Source organism: Bidens hawaiensis, unplaced genomic scaffold (genome assembly GCF_021521415.1).
Source record: "Bidens hawaiensis isolate Kalapana, Puna unplaced genomic scaffold, B.hawaiensis_p1.1 tig00013327_1, whole genome shotgun sequence".
Lineage (NCBI taxonomy): Eukaryota > Viridiplantae > Streptophyta > Magnoliopsida > Asterales > Asteraceae > Bidens > Bidens hawaiensis.
Window position 1 is genome coordinate 167547 of NW_027492129.1, and position 16009 is coordinate 183555.

Here is a 16009-nt window from a genome sequence, read left to right on the forward strand (position 1 = left end):
TGTTATAAATGTCCTTGAAGCCAATCAGCAACAAAAGAAAATTAGCCACCATCTGCACAACTCAGAGATGAATGTGACAATACAATTTCTCAAGTTCAGTTTCCTTTTACTAGTCATTATTCATAATATTGTATCTGACTTGTATATGATTAATATATACATTGAAAATTTTCCTTTTTTTCTTACTAGTTACAGCTTACTAGAGTTGTAGTTGGTTAGATTTCCTTCTATTAAGATTATTTTAAATCTTTACTTATGATCCAACATTCCAACCCAGAATGGATCGGAATGGGCCGAAGCCTGTACTGTTAAAAAATCATATCATCAGAATCCAAAACCCTGGCTTTCGTTAATGGGCTTAAATTTTCTTCAAAATATTCAAGACAGCAATTTCGTTATAAGAAGTGCACGAAAAACACAGTTCCGGCCCCGCCCTGTCTTACTCGAACTGAGACTGGACCTGACCCTACCTGAACCGTGGGTACGAATTGATTCCAGTTCCTCAGAGAAACGGAACCGAAACCAGAACCACCGGAGCTGGTTCCAACTAGAACCTCTACCAAGTCAAAAAACCAAATCCGAACAGACCAAAAACCAATAAAACCTGGTGAAAAACCCAAACCTACCGGACCTGTTCCATTTCTACCATGTTCTTGACTTCGTTGACCAAACTGAAACTGGTTCTTAAAAAAGCCCGCTTTGTGCACCTCTAGTTATTTGTTAGTAGGGACTAGGAAGTAGGAATGGGTTTAATTGTTGGGCCCACTTTGGCCAGCAAAATCATTTTCAACAATGAATAATTATTATCTTCTTGTTTTGTAAATCCGACAAATGAAGCTTTCATGGGTCCAAACTAAAAGACAACATGCATAGTATCATAGGAGAATGTTTTAACATGTCTCATTTATTGGTTTTTGGAGGTTCAATTCGAGGCCTCCAAAGTCCAAGCCTGTACTTGTGCGCGTACTTCAATATCAGCTTCCTCTGTTCAATCAAATTCAAAAACTTGAAATCAGTGATAAAGAAGCGGACTCATTCACACACATGACCCTTTATGCTTAGCTAGTTTTAGTAAATGCAGCCCGTTTGCACGTTTGAGAAAGACGTAACCCTAATCGACCAGTTCATAACTAAATGAATAAAAGATGCAACCTCTAATATATTATCCCAACCTAATTTATGAAAGAAACACTCAACTTGTCATGCAACTACAACCAAGACATTGACAGGCAGTTCTATCTCTATCCCGTCGTGGGGTCCACTCAGGAGACAATTAAATTTAGAGACACAGGCTTAATATGCATATAACCTAACCTTAGCAGATCAGTCAAATATCATCTAACTTGTGGCATGTATTAATTCATGGTACAGTTGTGGCTGAAAGGTAGTAAGGTACACATCATGAGTACATAATTGAACCCTTGGGCCACAATACTACATCAATATTTCACAAAAAAAGGATTATGAATCGTTCTTCATTTAGAAAGAAAAAATATATGAATAATTTAAAATGAAGGATCTTTATTCTAAAATACTGGATCACAAAGAAGATCTCACCATACAAACTAACTCAATAATTTCTAACCAAACTTAAATGGCCCACTTAACTTGTAGTTCCTATTCAATATCATCTTTAAAGTTACTTTCTTTATCATATGATCAAGAAGATTCCTCCAAGCTTCAAGAGCTCATTGATTGATGAATAAAAGCTCTAAAATGGTGGATTAATCATCACTTATGTTTTGGGAAGCTTAATAGTTGATTCACCGATTAACTGTTAATAAAAGCAGTAATGCCTACGAGTGTAAACAAGCCAAGCCGCTCACGAGCTACTCGAGATCGGCTCACAAAAGGCTCAAATCAAGCTGAGCTTCAGCGAGCTTGAGTTCATGAGCCTAAATAAGCCCATGGATAATATAACTTGTATCTATTATACTTAATAGACATTTATACTATGTAGTTAATGCGGAAAAATATCGGATATAGGTCAAGGACCGATATTTGAGATGTCGGTTATCACGGTGGGACATCGGTAATGTTAATATCATGCAGAATGTATATATATTGCAATTTAACACTGCAATTTCAGTATACTCTAGTCTCCTACCGATAACAAATTCACATTTTGCAACTTACAAAACACTTTCAATTGTAGCAAGTAGGCACTGATTTAAGACTTAAAACACTAACATTAAACTCTGAAGATTGATAATTAAGACTTAAAAAACTGATATCCGGAAAATGGATGATATATCGGTCAGTATCACCGATATTATCGGATATTCTGAACGATATTGTGACAGATATTCCGCTAGTCCGGTAACTGCTATTGACTGCATAGCCCCTAAGAGCATAATAAACTCAAGCAAGCGTGCACCACGTGACTTGTATGATGAATATTATGATTCACATTCATCGACAAGTCAATCCGGTTACATTAAAATATCTAACGGGCTCGCTCAAAAGGTGGATTAATAATCACTTACATTCTAAGAAGTTTAATTCATGGAATAACTGGCAATAACGTCTAGTCCACTTAAGCAATCCTAATCAGAATACTGCTTTAGGTACTAAACCTCGATCGACTGGAACCTATTTACACATAAAAGATCATGGCATTGGCTCGCAAAACCCGATTCACACTCCAAATCCACCACTCCAATAACATAACTTCTTGAAAGTTAACTTACATGTTTGCAAACTTTAGGATCAGCTCCAACATTAAGTTTCTTAAGCTTCATAGAGCGAGCCACCAACAGATTCTGCAAATCCCCAAATTCGGCTTCGAGCTTTTCGGCATACGTCTCCACTCCGTTACCTATTCCGTTTAAAAACTCCGGTATTCCAACCTTCACTGTAACCAATAATAACAAATTGTCCATCAAAATTAACAATTAAAACCCTAAAATGAGAAATTAGCGAACTTGATGAATACCCGGGTACAGATTTGATTTGGATTTGGATGAATAATTAGCGACGAAAGTATTGAAACTGAATGAAAGCAGTGAAGGTGTTTTCCTCCAAGCCATTTCTTCAATTCCTTTGGGTATGAGTGAAACCCTAGACGACAGGGTTTATGGTTTTCCAAAACCCGACCCGTTTGGTTGATTCGGAGGTCCATTACCCATTGAAAAAATTTTATAAAAATGTGTATTTTTCTTTTAAATTCTTTGTTGGATACTATTTCACTATTAATAAAATTATTTTATAAACTTTAATCAAGGATTATTTACTTATCAATATTATCTTTTTTTGGATGGGTTTGTTTCGCGTTTCGCACAAAATTAGAAATAATTTTTTTTTGCTGAAATTAAAAGAATCCATGTTTCTTTTCACGTGGTTGAATGAATCGTTATATGTAATGTAGCCTCCTTATATTATGTGCTTGTAAAAAGTGTTTCACATGCATGCGTGTAACCTAAGGATCGATTTGGTTCATGGAATAGGTGGAAATAGAATTAGAAAATTTTACTTACAAAATTTTGTTTGGTTAGTCGATTAAGAAATTGAAATTTGAAAGTTTTCCTTAATGTGATGGAATTAACTTTGTTTATACTAGTGAAGGGATTCTCAACATTCCAATGGAAAGTTGGAAAATTATCAAAAACCCATTATATCTATATCTAGGGGTGAGCAAATTAATCGTCATAACCGTTAACCAAACCATAAGCGATATAATCGAACCGTTAACCAGTGGGTAGGTTTTGGTTAAAGATAAGCTAAAACCCACCATAACCGAACCGCCCCATGTATATACATACAAATGAATATTCAGAGGACATATTTTATTCACTGTTGTTTGGAATTACCATTTGCTATAAGATTATATTTACTTTTAAATATATATATATATATATACATATGTTTAAGTTCAAGAAAGAAATGAAATTACTGCAAGAAATGCGATAAATGAATATGAGCCACTAGTTTTATTTAAGGTTTTAAAAGTTTAAATATAAATGAAAAATATATAAATGCAACAATAAATGCACACTCTCTCTTCAATTAATACAGCTAATATAACCATAATAAATCTCTCTCTAATTAATATATCTACATAATTTAACTAAAATAATTAAAAAGATAAAACACTAATTTAGTTTTCATAAATAATAAAAAAAAATGTCATACAAATGTGTCCATTAAATATAAACAATAAATATACAACTTACACAAAATTATATAACCTATACTTATTTTGAGCAATAAAAACGTACAATATACAAAAAAACATATAACTTACATATTAAATTCGACATCAACAATTATATAAACTACACAAATATACAGATATCCTACACATGTGTAGGTTATATATTTTTCGTGTGTATGTTATGTTTTATTATTTTTAGAACAAGTGTGGGTTATATGTTATTGTGTAGGTTGTATATTTCACATTTAATGCAAAAATATGTAAGATTGGTTTTTGTATTATTTAAAATCGCAATGTAACTACGTGTTGATAAATATTGATAAGTTGAGTTGGAAGAAATTGGTTTTAAATAGAAATTTTTTTTAATGTATGAATAAATTGTATTTGTGTAGGATAAAGTTTTCATGTGTAGGTTATATGTTTTTGTGTGCGTGTGTATATATTGGCGATGAATTGTGTGTATGTTATATGTTTTCTTATTCTCAGAACAAGTATAAGTTATATATTTTTGTGTATGTTATATTTTTTTGTTGATATTTAATGCTAACACATGTAAAATAGTTTTTTTATATTATTCATCACAATTTAACTACGTGTTGATGGATATTTATATATTGAGTTGGAAGAAATTTGGATAGAAAGAAATTTTAATGTATGAATAAATTTGTATTTGTGTAGGATAAAAATTTGGATAGAAAATAAATGAATTCTTAATAATTTTCAATTATAGTAATTTGATTAGTTATATTAATTTAATAGATATATTAATTGAAGAGAAAGATGCATTTATAGTTTTTTAATTAATCTTGAAACTTTTAAAACCTAAAATAAAACTAATGGTCCATATTCATTTCTCGCAGTAATTTCATTTCTCTCTTGAACCATCCCCTATATATATATATATATAAACAAAACTTTTAAAAACTCTTTGATTGCTTCTTATATTCTTTCAAGCCATCAGATTGCTTTATTTTCACATGAAGGTTTCTCATTCATTTGACCTGAATTTGCGGGTTTAGGTCTCACCAAACCTAGATAGCCCTTAAACGGGTTATAACATCTCATTAAATTAAAAATCAATCTCATCAAATATTTGATATGAAAATTCTATAAAATAGAATAAAATAAAATTTAATATCTAATTTTTTTTAAAAAAAATATTTATAATTAAAAAACAATTTTATAGTAAAAAAAATAAACGGATCATGGGTCTCACTAAACCAAGATAACTTTTTAAACCAGGTAATAACATCTCATTTATTTGTGAAACTCTTTCATCATCAAACCTTAAGTATATTATTAACTTTCTTGCAATAAATAAAAATAAAATCCAAAAAAATATATAAATATTAGAAACCAATAATATAAAACAAACTCCACAATACAATGGATAAATGCTATATCAAATAATGAAAGCTCTCAAAAAACTAAAAATATGTGGATACATGTTTGGATTGCCTCTTTTGAGAGTCAAAAACATTTTCTTTATTTCCTCTCCTCCCTTGACATCCTTTAAAACGTTTTAACTAAAAGAAGAAAGTCTCCCTGCATATACGCCGCATCACCTCCCTCATTCAGGTGAGCGTAAAAGTGCCCAAGACCGAACATGGGACAAACACATAACATTGATGACAAGTTGACAACGATTTAAAGGGAAGTAAGTTCACTGTAACTGTCATCAAACTATATTCCAGGTATCGGAGACACAGAGTATAACCAAAGATAGATTCTTTTATCTATCAGATTTACAAAGAATTAAATCGGTTTTTAAAGAAGCTGCTACAAAACAAGATACACGAAGAGGACAGATCCAATGATTATGAATTCAACAGCGCACATCAGAACCTTCGCTCCCAGTCAGACCGTTTAGTCACTTATGAGTCCGATTAAAAGAATAATACCCTGGTGCACCAATGTTTCAGCACAGGCGTTCTCATTTTATACCTGCAATCAATGCATTGAGCAGTGATGAGAAAAATATAACATAATAATTTGGATAAAGTTAATAGGTTCATAAAACATAACCTAGATCAAATGACTTACCACCATAAGTTAACTATTACAAAGCTCCCAGTCAACTTGTGTCAAATCAAGAAGCTCAGAGCGACCGGTTTCAAACATGATCTGTCAGTACAAAACTTGGTCAATGGTCAAACAACCATAAACTAGCTAAAACATGATACAAAGCTTTACTAACCAAGTGTTTTCTTGAGTCAATGTTAAACCTCTTGATGATACCAAACGATCTAAAAAGAGCATCAACACAAAACTATTCAGCAACTTTGTTAACATCAAAATGGCATATTTCAACCCGACCCATTTTGACCCATTACCAACCTGTCCGACCCACCCAGCTTGCCCGCGGTTCAAGTTTGACCACAAGGTCAAACCACTCGATCAGGTCAAATCAACAGTTAAATTATAGTCAAACAAATTGAAGTGATACCTCTCTGACTCGGGGCGTGATATTACAAGAACATTTCCAATGCAATTATGAGGTATCCTTGTCTGATCAACAGAATGCCTTGAACATCCTACAAACATGATAATAGAAAATTGAAATTTAAAACCACTTGACTATTACAAATTAAACTAAATATCAAACAACTAATACCTGCTTGTCGAGCACCATTCTTGTAGGCCTATATAACAAACAATAGCTCAATTTAGTTTACATTTTACATGAATAACACAAATATTTGAAAAAATATTACATTTAATATTATATCACCATAACACTTATTGTTCAATCATCATGAGAAACGCCATACATACATCTTTACCAGAAAGAACCGCTTTTAGTTTTGGAGAATTTATAGCCACCTGACATGCAACCATCTTTAATGTTGCATCTGAAGATGGGGGCTTTGATTTGTTAGGCTTCACTCCCAGTTTCCGTCTACATCCAACTGCACCACAGTGACAATCTTGGTCTGCACCAAACTGCACAAACCTGCTAATTCTATTAATACCATTTCACAAAGTACATGCAGATATTCGAATATTCAAGAATGGTGTGTAATGTGCACATACTGGTAATCATAGGTCAGGTGGTCACCCTTCTTTATATCCTTGGTTGCAAAAATGCCAATTCTTGTTTCACCGTCAATCCTCCTGAAACAAATCATTTTTATAAGAAAATGGTGTTTGCTATAAGTTAATGAAATTCAGAATTTTAAATAGAATAACATGGACAACCATTTCTGCATCTCTGTATTTGGAGAACAACTATGATTTATATATCTTGATTTATTCCCTTTGAATGTAGCATCAATCACCATGTCTCGGTTAATCTCACACAAATAAAAGTTTGTTTCTCCTTGATGTTTCATTGTCCAAAGCCTTTCTTCACATTTTTTGTCATCAATGACTGCATTGCACATGCCGAAAATCAGATATGACGCGTTTGAGTGAAAATTTTACTTGCAGCTTAAAAACATCACCTTCTCCAACATATTCAATTATGAACTCCCCTCTCCTAATATCCTCTTCAGCAACAACTCCCGAGCCACATTTTTCGGTCTAACAAAGGCAAGTTAGTTTAATACTAGAAACTGGACAACTATTTAACATAGACCTCAAATAAATAGTGTTCAAGTATGATACAGTACCTGCACTATCTTCATCTTCTTCCTAGGTCGTTGGTGGAAAGGTTTATTAAGACATGATTCATCACATTTACAGTTATCCGAGCAGCTTGACAGTAGCATTCTGCAGCATAAAATTATCTTGTTATATATCTTATTAAAAATCCAACGTAACATAATAAACAACTGAACAATCACAGTTACGGTTGTTAGTTCTTACCCACAATGGCAATCTCTACCACAAACACCAGAAGAACCTGGTGTTGAGCTGCAAGTACAGAATATTCCATCATCCTCCTCACGGTCTCGCCTCTTAACCTTCTTTGTTAGATATATATCTTTATATGTATGTTAATTTCCACAAGCAAATTATAAGTATGCGCATATACAAAACACACACACACACATGAAGACAATGTTGTAGAACTCGCTAGGCGCTAGTCAGGCGGTGGGAAACCAATTAGAGATCAATCAAATTTGAATTTTATATGTAATTTTCCAAAATTATATATATATATACAAATTTTCAAATATTTCAAAATTCTTGACCAATTTTGACCGAAATTTAAACAATTTGGGCCAAATTAGCTGAAATTGCATCGCTCACACTGCGATTACCGATTAACAGGCGACTAATACCAAATCACAAGAATAATAAAGGATACTGCGCCGTATGGTCATATACGGTTGCTTCCAATTATTCAACGAATCGGGAAGTTCAAACTCAACCGGTTCCCCAATCCCATTGCCCAATTTCTCAAACATTTGCTCCATACCATCAGATTCACTGTTCTGGATCAACCAAATAACAAATTTATACCAATTATATATATCTAACAATACAATACGATACAATACAAAACCAATCTAATTATATAAAAAAAAAGTAACCAATTCAACCTGTTTCATTGCAGGCATCACTTCACTAGTATATAAGTATATACAACCCAAAATCTTCCAATCACAAAATTCTTCTAAACTACAATGAATTAAGCAATAATAAGATGAACCCACATCAAGATAGCTACGAATAATTCAGATCTGTAAACAATTGCTTATATCATTAAATCTTGAATACCCGAACCGGCTGAGAACGATGGCGGATTGGATTATGTTGGCTTCGGGATCTGGGTTTCAAAGAAAACGGTCTGACGATGGACCGGATTGGACTGATTGAACCGAACGAACGAACGAACGAACGAACGGGATAAGTAGGATAAAGGATTGGACCCTTACATGATAGGCTGGTCCGGTTAAAATCTACTAAAATGGAATTTTATTCAAAAGTATATTAAAATTGCCTCTTTCTTTTATATTTACTTTTTACTTTTTTTTTAACTTAGTATGTTTTATTTCGGGAAGATAAGATGACCATGGTTTCACAACCAAAAGCTAAAATAAACATGGGAAATTTTTGAATGACTAAATATGATGTTTTAAGAGTATTCACATCCTTTTATCTAAAAATAACTTATATAATAACTTTCTAGCTTTTTTCCCCGTAGTACATGGGTTGTTTTATATTGTTTGTTTCTAATATTTATTTATTTTTTGAATTTTTATTTTTTTTATTGTATGAAAGTTAATAATATACTTATGGGTTGATAATAAGTTGTTTCACAAATAAATGAGATGTTATAACCCAGTTTAAAAGCTATATGGGTTTGATGAGACCAAAGACCCGTTTATTTTTTTTACTACAAATTGGTTTTTTAATTATAAATAATATATATCTTTTTTTAAATAAATCATATATTGATTTTTAGTATATCCATATTTTATAGGATTATTTTATCAAATATTTGGTGAGATTAGTTTTTAATTTAATGAGATGTTATAACATGTTTAAGAAATATATGGGTTTGATAAGATCCATAGCCGTGAATTCGGGTCAAATGCATGAGAAGCCTCCATTTAAAAATCAAGCAAATCTGGTGACTCCAAAAAAGGGGGGGAGCGACCACATCGCGACACCTAGGATTTTTGGGTTTTCGTTTATATATATTATAGATAGATATGTAAGTTATAAGTATATTGGTTTTAAATAATTTTAATTATCCATCTTTTGGTCATAGTCGGTTCTAACTAATAAAATGGTTAGTGACAGTCTCATCTTTTAACATCTTTGCTTCCAATGGTCCATGACTAACGAAAGTGTAACTCTGTTGGTCTCTGGCCGCTGATAAAACGTATTTTGTAAAAAAAAACTCATTTTTGGCCGGAAACTCAACATGAAACCAACACCACCACTTGAACCTCACGGCTGACCACCACCACATGAACACCACCGCCACTTGGACACCACTACTAACCACCACCAACGGTTTCCACTAGAATAAGAAGTTTTCCAGTTGAAAACGTTTTTCAGGTGACCACCACCTAGGGTTCCAGTGAATCGGAGTTTTAACTAAAAAACGGTTCTTAAAGGTCCGATCTAAGGTTTCAAAGAAGTTTGGAACGAAAAGGTTGAGTTTTCCGACGAAAAAGAAGTTTACCGGCCGAAAACATTTTTCGGCGACCGGACACTAACGGAGTTACGCTTCCGTTAGTCATTGATCACTGGAAGCAAACATATTAAAAGATGGGACTGTCACCAACCATTTCATTAATTGGGACCAGTAATGACCAAAAGATGATAGTTGGATTCTATAAAACCAATATACCTAGATTATATAGTAAAAATTAACAAAAGCACGTAATGTGTCACACCCCAACCTACGGCGGAAATGTCGGGGCATGAGCTGATACCCACAGCTCTCAAGGTACTATCATGAAATTATAAAGCGACAATATCTATTTATTTATTATCAAACATTGAAATACAACAAAAATAAATAAAATTACAAATACAAAACCAACTAATTCTTGTATATGTTTATTATTCTAAAGTTATCTCTATGTGAGCTTCAGTTCGATAAACATCCAATCTATAACCTGCAAATGCGTACAAAATATATATTTGCCAACAACACATGTTGAGTGAGTAAAAACACCAGTTCAAGGCACAACAACAATAATATATAATAAATAAAGAAAGATGCAAACTGTTCCTGTGAGAATAAACAATTAAACCATAACACATAAACAAATCACACAAATATAAAGCAAGGGCTAACCGTTGCCATGCGAATGGGCATTGGTTACCAAAAAAATGAGATGTCGGTGAAACCATTGTCAATGCGTCGGACGCCAGCCACTACGACTGTCGTATGATCATACTAATATGCAAATAGGTTGGACCTCTCCAAAATGTATTCAAATAAAGCAAGTAAGTAAATAGCAAGTTAGACACAAAATGATATACACACAAGGATTAAACAGTTGCGGTTTTTAATACTAGATAATAGATAAATACTGTAAATACGCATATGTCCCCAAAAGGATTTAAATAAGTAAAAAAGGAAGTGATTACTCACCTGATTAGATGAACGGAATATAAGTGATGATGTGAGAGAGATGAACACTTCGGGATACACCGACATAGATTCCTGTTTAGACCTTGAATCGATGGTGAATGGTGAAACAGAAGAGACGGCCATAACACGATCAATAACAAAAACTAAGCGATGAAAATAAAATTTGTTTAAGGGCTTTTGATGGCGCTGCTATTAGGGTTGATCCAGTAGGTTTAATTGAGTTATTATGAACGGAATAGATATATTCTAGTTTAGGATTAGAACGGTTTACTTAATAGACTAATACGTATTTGATTTAGTTTTCTTAATTAACAAACACGGTGGAGCCGTAAATGGGATGTATAACAATCTACATGATTTTAATTCCAAGTTTATGCCGATAATTGAGGTCCAAGCTACAATATGGGTAAACGGGTTTTCTAAACGGGGTAGGATCTTGACTATGGGTTGTTTAAATGGGTAAACGGGTTAAAAGATGATGTTCATAATATAAGTTTTATATGATATACAATCTAGCCCCTGAAGTTATTGTGTGGAAACAAAAATGGATTAAACTAGAGTTTATGGGGTATTTTGTGTATATAAGTGCAAGTTATAATATGTTTTAAATAAATAATTAAATATAATATTATAACAATTACTTTAATTCGATAAATACGGTATTTTATTTGATAAAATAACCCGAACATAAAAGCGAGCCGGGTATAATATATGGAGAATCTGAGTATCTACATAATTTATATGGATATATAGGGGTAGGTTAACGTACAATAATCAGTAATCGTACTAGACATGTTCAAAACGGTTTGGGACTAGGAACCGGAACCGGTTCCTAACCGGTTCCTATATTCAAAACCCTCAATTAAACCGGTTCCAGGCTCGAACCGGTTAGGGAACCGAACCGGTTCTCCCACCCTCGGACCCCTAACCTATCTAACCGGTTCTTACCGGTTCCTAAACCGGTTCTTGTACCGTAACCGGTTCCAACCGGTTACAGTGTAAAATTTTTTTTTTTTTTTCGTTTTTCGTTTGCGATTTGGATTCTAAACTACGATTCGTATTTGTATAACATGAAAAATAAAAAAAACAATTAACATAAAAATAAATATAAAGTTGTGACATGTTTTAAAATCTTCAAAAACAAACTAACAAAACATTAAACTTATAAATATAAAGTTGTGACATATTATTTCTAGAAAAGCCTTCTTGTTCGTCGTAATTATTGAGCGGCGACTTCTTCCTCGGAATTACTTGTAGAAATGCCTTCTTGTTCGTCCTGCACTCGAACATCAAGTGGTGTTTCATCTTCGAGGATCGATTGAGTCCAAGTGATCCTTTAAGCAAATGCACATCTCCACCGACTCCGAATTTAGTCTTGTTCTTCTCACCGATATTACCCTGCCACTAAGAGAAAAAGCGGATTCCGAAGCTACCGTAGAAGCTTGGACGGTTAGTAAATCACGGGCCATGGTGGCAAGAATCGGAAACTCGGTTTCCTTTACCTTCCACCAAGCCAAAACATCAAAAGTGCCATATTCCTCTTCGGATAAACCGGTAGAGTAATCATTTGCACTATACCTTCTTAGTTCGCTTGAAGGGGTGTTACCCCTTTGTTTGTTAGCCGTTACGTTGCGAACGGTGTTCATAAGGCTAATCATGGGATCTCGTACTCTAGTAGCACTTGAACTTGATGAAGACCCCCCCGGCATAGGCATGTGTATGTTTGACCCATATTTATTTAAATAAAAGTCATACATAAATTTAAAATTCAAGTTAAAATAATTTGTTTGCCTCTGTTGTTAAGTTTGGGTCAACTTCATGTATATCTAAGGCTGAAAAAATTTCGTCTATCACACATTCAACCCCCGTAACATTTAACATTGGGTTTAAAGCGGCGACGCAAGTAAAAACCGGTGGCAATTCAAGAAAGTATTTTTTTTAATTTAAACTTCATTGGTAATATGATGTTTGAAAACATTGGACTTTTATTTTCAAATTCTTTAAGATTGTTAACGATTAAAAATAACTCCGAAAGAACCAAGGGACTTGTCGGATAATACGTTCCCGATAGTTTCGTAGTTGATGTTTTAAAAACTTCAAGAAAAGTCGATAAGTCATTGATTATTTCCCATTTCTCATTTGAAAAGGGGATTGCCAAATCATTCTCGGCAAGACTAGAATGAAACATTTGTAAATTTTCTATTTGTTTCAAAGCACTTTGAAACATTATGCAAGTGGAATTCCATCGATGAGGTACATCCCAATTAGCTCCCAAAGCTTTTCTTCCCGTATCTTTACAAAATTTTCTATATTCCATTTGTCTTTTTTTACTTTTCTTAAAAACTTCATGTATCATTAGTCTAAAATCGTTTATAACCGATGTAACCTCATCCGAAGCAAGTCCGTCTTGCACGATTAAATTAATGATATGTGCAACACACCTTGAGTGAAAAAATACACCATTGCAAATCGGCGTATATTTTAATTTTAATTTATCAACCGCCGATGTATTATTCGACGCGTTATCAAATGCCATTGAAAATATTTTATTTTCTAGTTTATAAGTTTTTATAACATAATCTAAAATTTCAAACAAATTATCTCCCGTATGTGGATACTCAAAGAGTTCGAAAGCAATGGTGCGTTTCATCATTTCCCACGATGACGGGTCTACCCAATGAGCGGTGACACAAAGATAAGATTCGGGTAGACCATGTGGAGCCGACCAAACATCACTAGTTAAGTTTATTCCCGTATTTATATTTTCAAAATATGCAATTAGTACCTCTTTGGCCTTCTTCCACAATTTTAAACAATAACGTTTAAGAGTATGACGACTTACGTGAGTGTATTGTGGTTGAAGCGTATTTCGAATCATGGCGGTTAAGCGAGGGTTGTCGAAGTGGCTAAACGGCAAAGCTTCTTGAATCACAAACTTCGCCATACGATCTTGAACTCGATCAATTTGGTATGTAAATATTCCGCATTCACTATCCATTTGCGTTTGTTGCGAATCGACGTTCTTTTTCAACGCCTTGTAATACGGTTTTTCGATGTGTTTCTTCAAATTTGAATTCGAAAGTGGGTTTAAATAAATCCCACAAAACTTGCACCGAGCCTTCAATGAATGGTCACTCAATTCAACCAAATCCCAATTGCACCAAATCTCTTGATTACGATTATGAGGTACAATACGAACGAAACTTGGTTCGGCGTTGGAACCTTGACCAACCGATGATTGTGAGGTAGCCATAACAACAAATATGAATATAGAATAAGAGAAAACAAGAGATTAGAGAACTCAAAACGTTGTAATAGCGTTTTTTTTGTATTTTTTTGCGTTCGGGTTTGCGTTTTGAGTGTTGTGATGAACCCATGACACCAAATACCTATTTATACTAGTAGTGGGGTGCTTGGGGGAGGCAAAAAACGGCTATTTTTGACCCCAACGGTCAAAAAACGGCCAAAAAAACGATTTCCAACGGCTATATTCGATCCAACGGCTAGAACCGGTTAGGAACCGGTTCCGGTTCGGTTCCGGTTCCTACCCGCCCACACTCAGAAATGCAAGAACCGGTCACGGATCATCGGGTTGAATCAGATAGGGTCCGATTCCTACAAAAATCGGGTAGGAACCGGTTCGGGTCCGGTTCGGGTCCACCGGTTCGGTTCCAGGAACCGGTTTCGTTGAACATCTCTAAATCGTACATTAGGTACGCAAGCTTTTTGAACGTTGATGTTAATTTCACGCGATGACAGTTTCGTAAATAACCCAAAACAGTAGTTCGCGATCAAATTCATCGAATTAAAATCGATTCCGATCCAAATTCTGAACTCCTTAATCTATCTCATCCAATTTCTAAACTCTAATCACAACTTACAGTATGAAATCTCAAAAGTCAAAAACCAAAATTGAAATAGAATGTCACTGAACATTAAAAATCTTCAAATTGATCAAAAATTGATGATTTAATCAATCGAAATGATGTGTAAGAGGCTTTAGAATCATCAATCGATTATGAAAATACAGATTAACACGCTTAATTGAGTTATGATTAGGGTTCATGATTAAACGTTCTGACCAAAATAAACACCAAAATGATGATATAATCAATCGAATTGATGTGTAGAAGCATTTAGATTCATCAATCGATTATGGAATTGCAGAAATAATGCACTCAATCGAGCTCTGATTAGGGTTCAAAATATTACGTTTAAACTTTCTGAAACAAAACTGAAGACCTTTAAACGTTCTGACCAAAAAAACATATCTTTAAACGTTCTAATACGTTCAATTTTGTTCAATACAAAAACTTTAGAAGTTCTAACAAAAAACTTTAAACATTCAAATACGTTCAGGCTTAAAACTTATAAGTTCTAACAAAAACTTTAAACGTTCAGTTAAAACCCATCACTCAAAACTCAAAATTGATCAATTGAAACTTCAAATTGATGATTAATTGGATCAATTTTAAAGTTTAATTGATCAATTAGTTCAGCAATTTCAATTTGATCAACTAACCTGTGAACAAGTCGTGAAGGAGGAAGATGGTGTATAGTGGACAGAATCGTTGGATGGTGGACGGTGGACATAGTCGTTGGATAGTGACGGATTGTTGAACGGCCATGGTGAAGGTGGACAGAATCGATCGGAGCAGTGGTGGACGAAGACTGGCTCGCCGTTGTTGTTACTCGCTATTCTGATCCTAGAAACCTAGATCGATCGAACGTTCCATAGCCTCGCGTACGTAATGTACAATAAAGGATTTTCGTATTCTATCCTTTATCTGGATATATATGGCTTATAATTTTCACCTCCATTGCTCTATTTCCAAAACTAAAATTACAACAAA

At 33.9% G+C, this 16009-nt stretch overlaps 2 protein-coding genes across 3 annotated transcripts; both read right to left on the reverse strand.

The window, feature by feature from the left end:
• Nucleotides 1–783: 783 nt before the first annotated feature.
• LOC143543842 (uncharacterized) lies at nucleotides 784–3070 on the reverse strand. Its single transcript, XM_077036071.1, has 3 exons — nucleotides 2936–3070; nucleotides 2691–2854; nucleotides 784–984 (listed from the first exon to the last, which is right to left on the reverse strand). Exons 1-3 carry the CDS (start codon nucleotides 3027–3029, stop codon nucleotides 901–903), a joined length of 342 nt encoding a protein of 113 aa, XP_076892186.1. The 5' UTR covers nucleotides 3030–3070; the 3' UTR covers nucleotides 784–900.
• A 2684-nt stretch (nucleotides 3071–5754) lies between these two features.
• Nucleotides 5755–8920, reverse strand: LOC143543843 (histone-lysine N-methyltransferase ASHH3-like). 2 transcript variants are annotated; one of them, XM_077036072.1, is made up of 14 exons: nucleotides 8819–8920; nucleotides 8641–8719; nucleotides 8406–8532; nucleotides 7961–8078; nucleotides 7765–7864; nucleotides 7597–7675; nucleotides 7352–7523; nucleotides 7187–7267; nucleotides 6929–7106; nucleotides 6768–6795; nucleotides 6600–6687; nucleotides 6351–6399; nucleotides 6197–6277; nucleotides 5755–6097 (listed from the first exon to the last, which is right to left on the reverse strand). In XM_077036072.1, the coding sequence occupies exons 2-13, from the start codon at nucleotides 8656–8658 to the stop codon at nucleotides 6206–6208; spliced, it is 1110 nt and encodes a 369-aa protein (XP_076892187.1). In that variant the 5' UTR covers nucleotides 8659–8719; nucleotides 8819–8920; the 3' UTR covers nucleotides 5755–6097; nucleotides 6197–6205. The 2 variants fall into 2 exon arrangements, with proteins under 2 accessions (XP_076892187.1, XP_076892188.1); XM_077036073.1 differs by lacking the exon at nucleotides 8819–8920 and having other exon boundaries at nucleotides 8406–8527; nucleotides 8641–8708.
• Between the last annotated feature and the right edge of the window lie 7089 nt (nucleotides 8921–16009).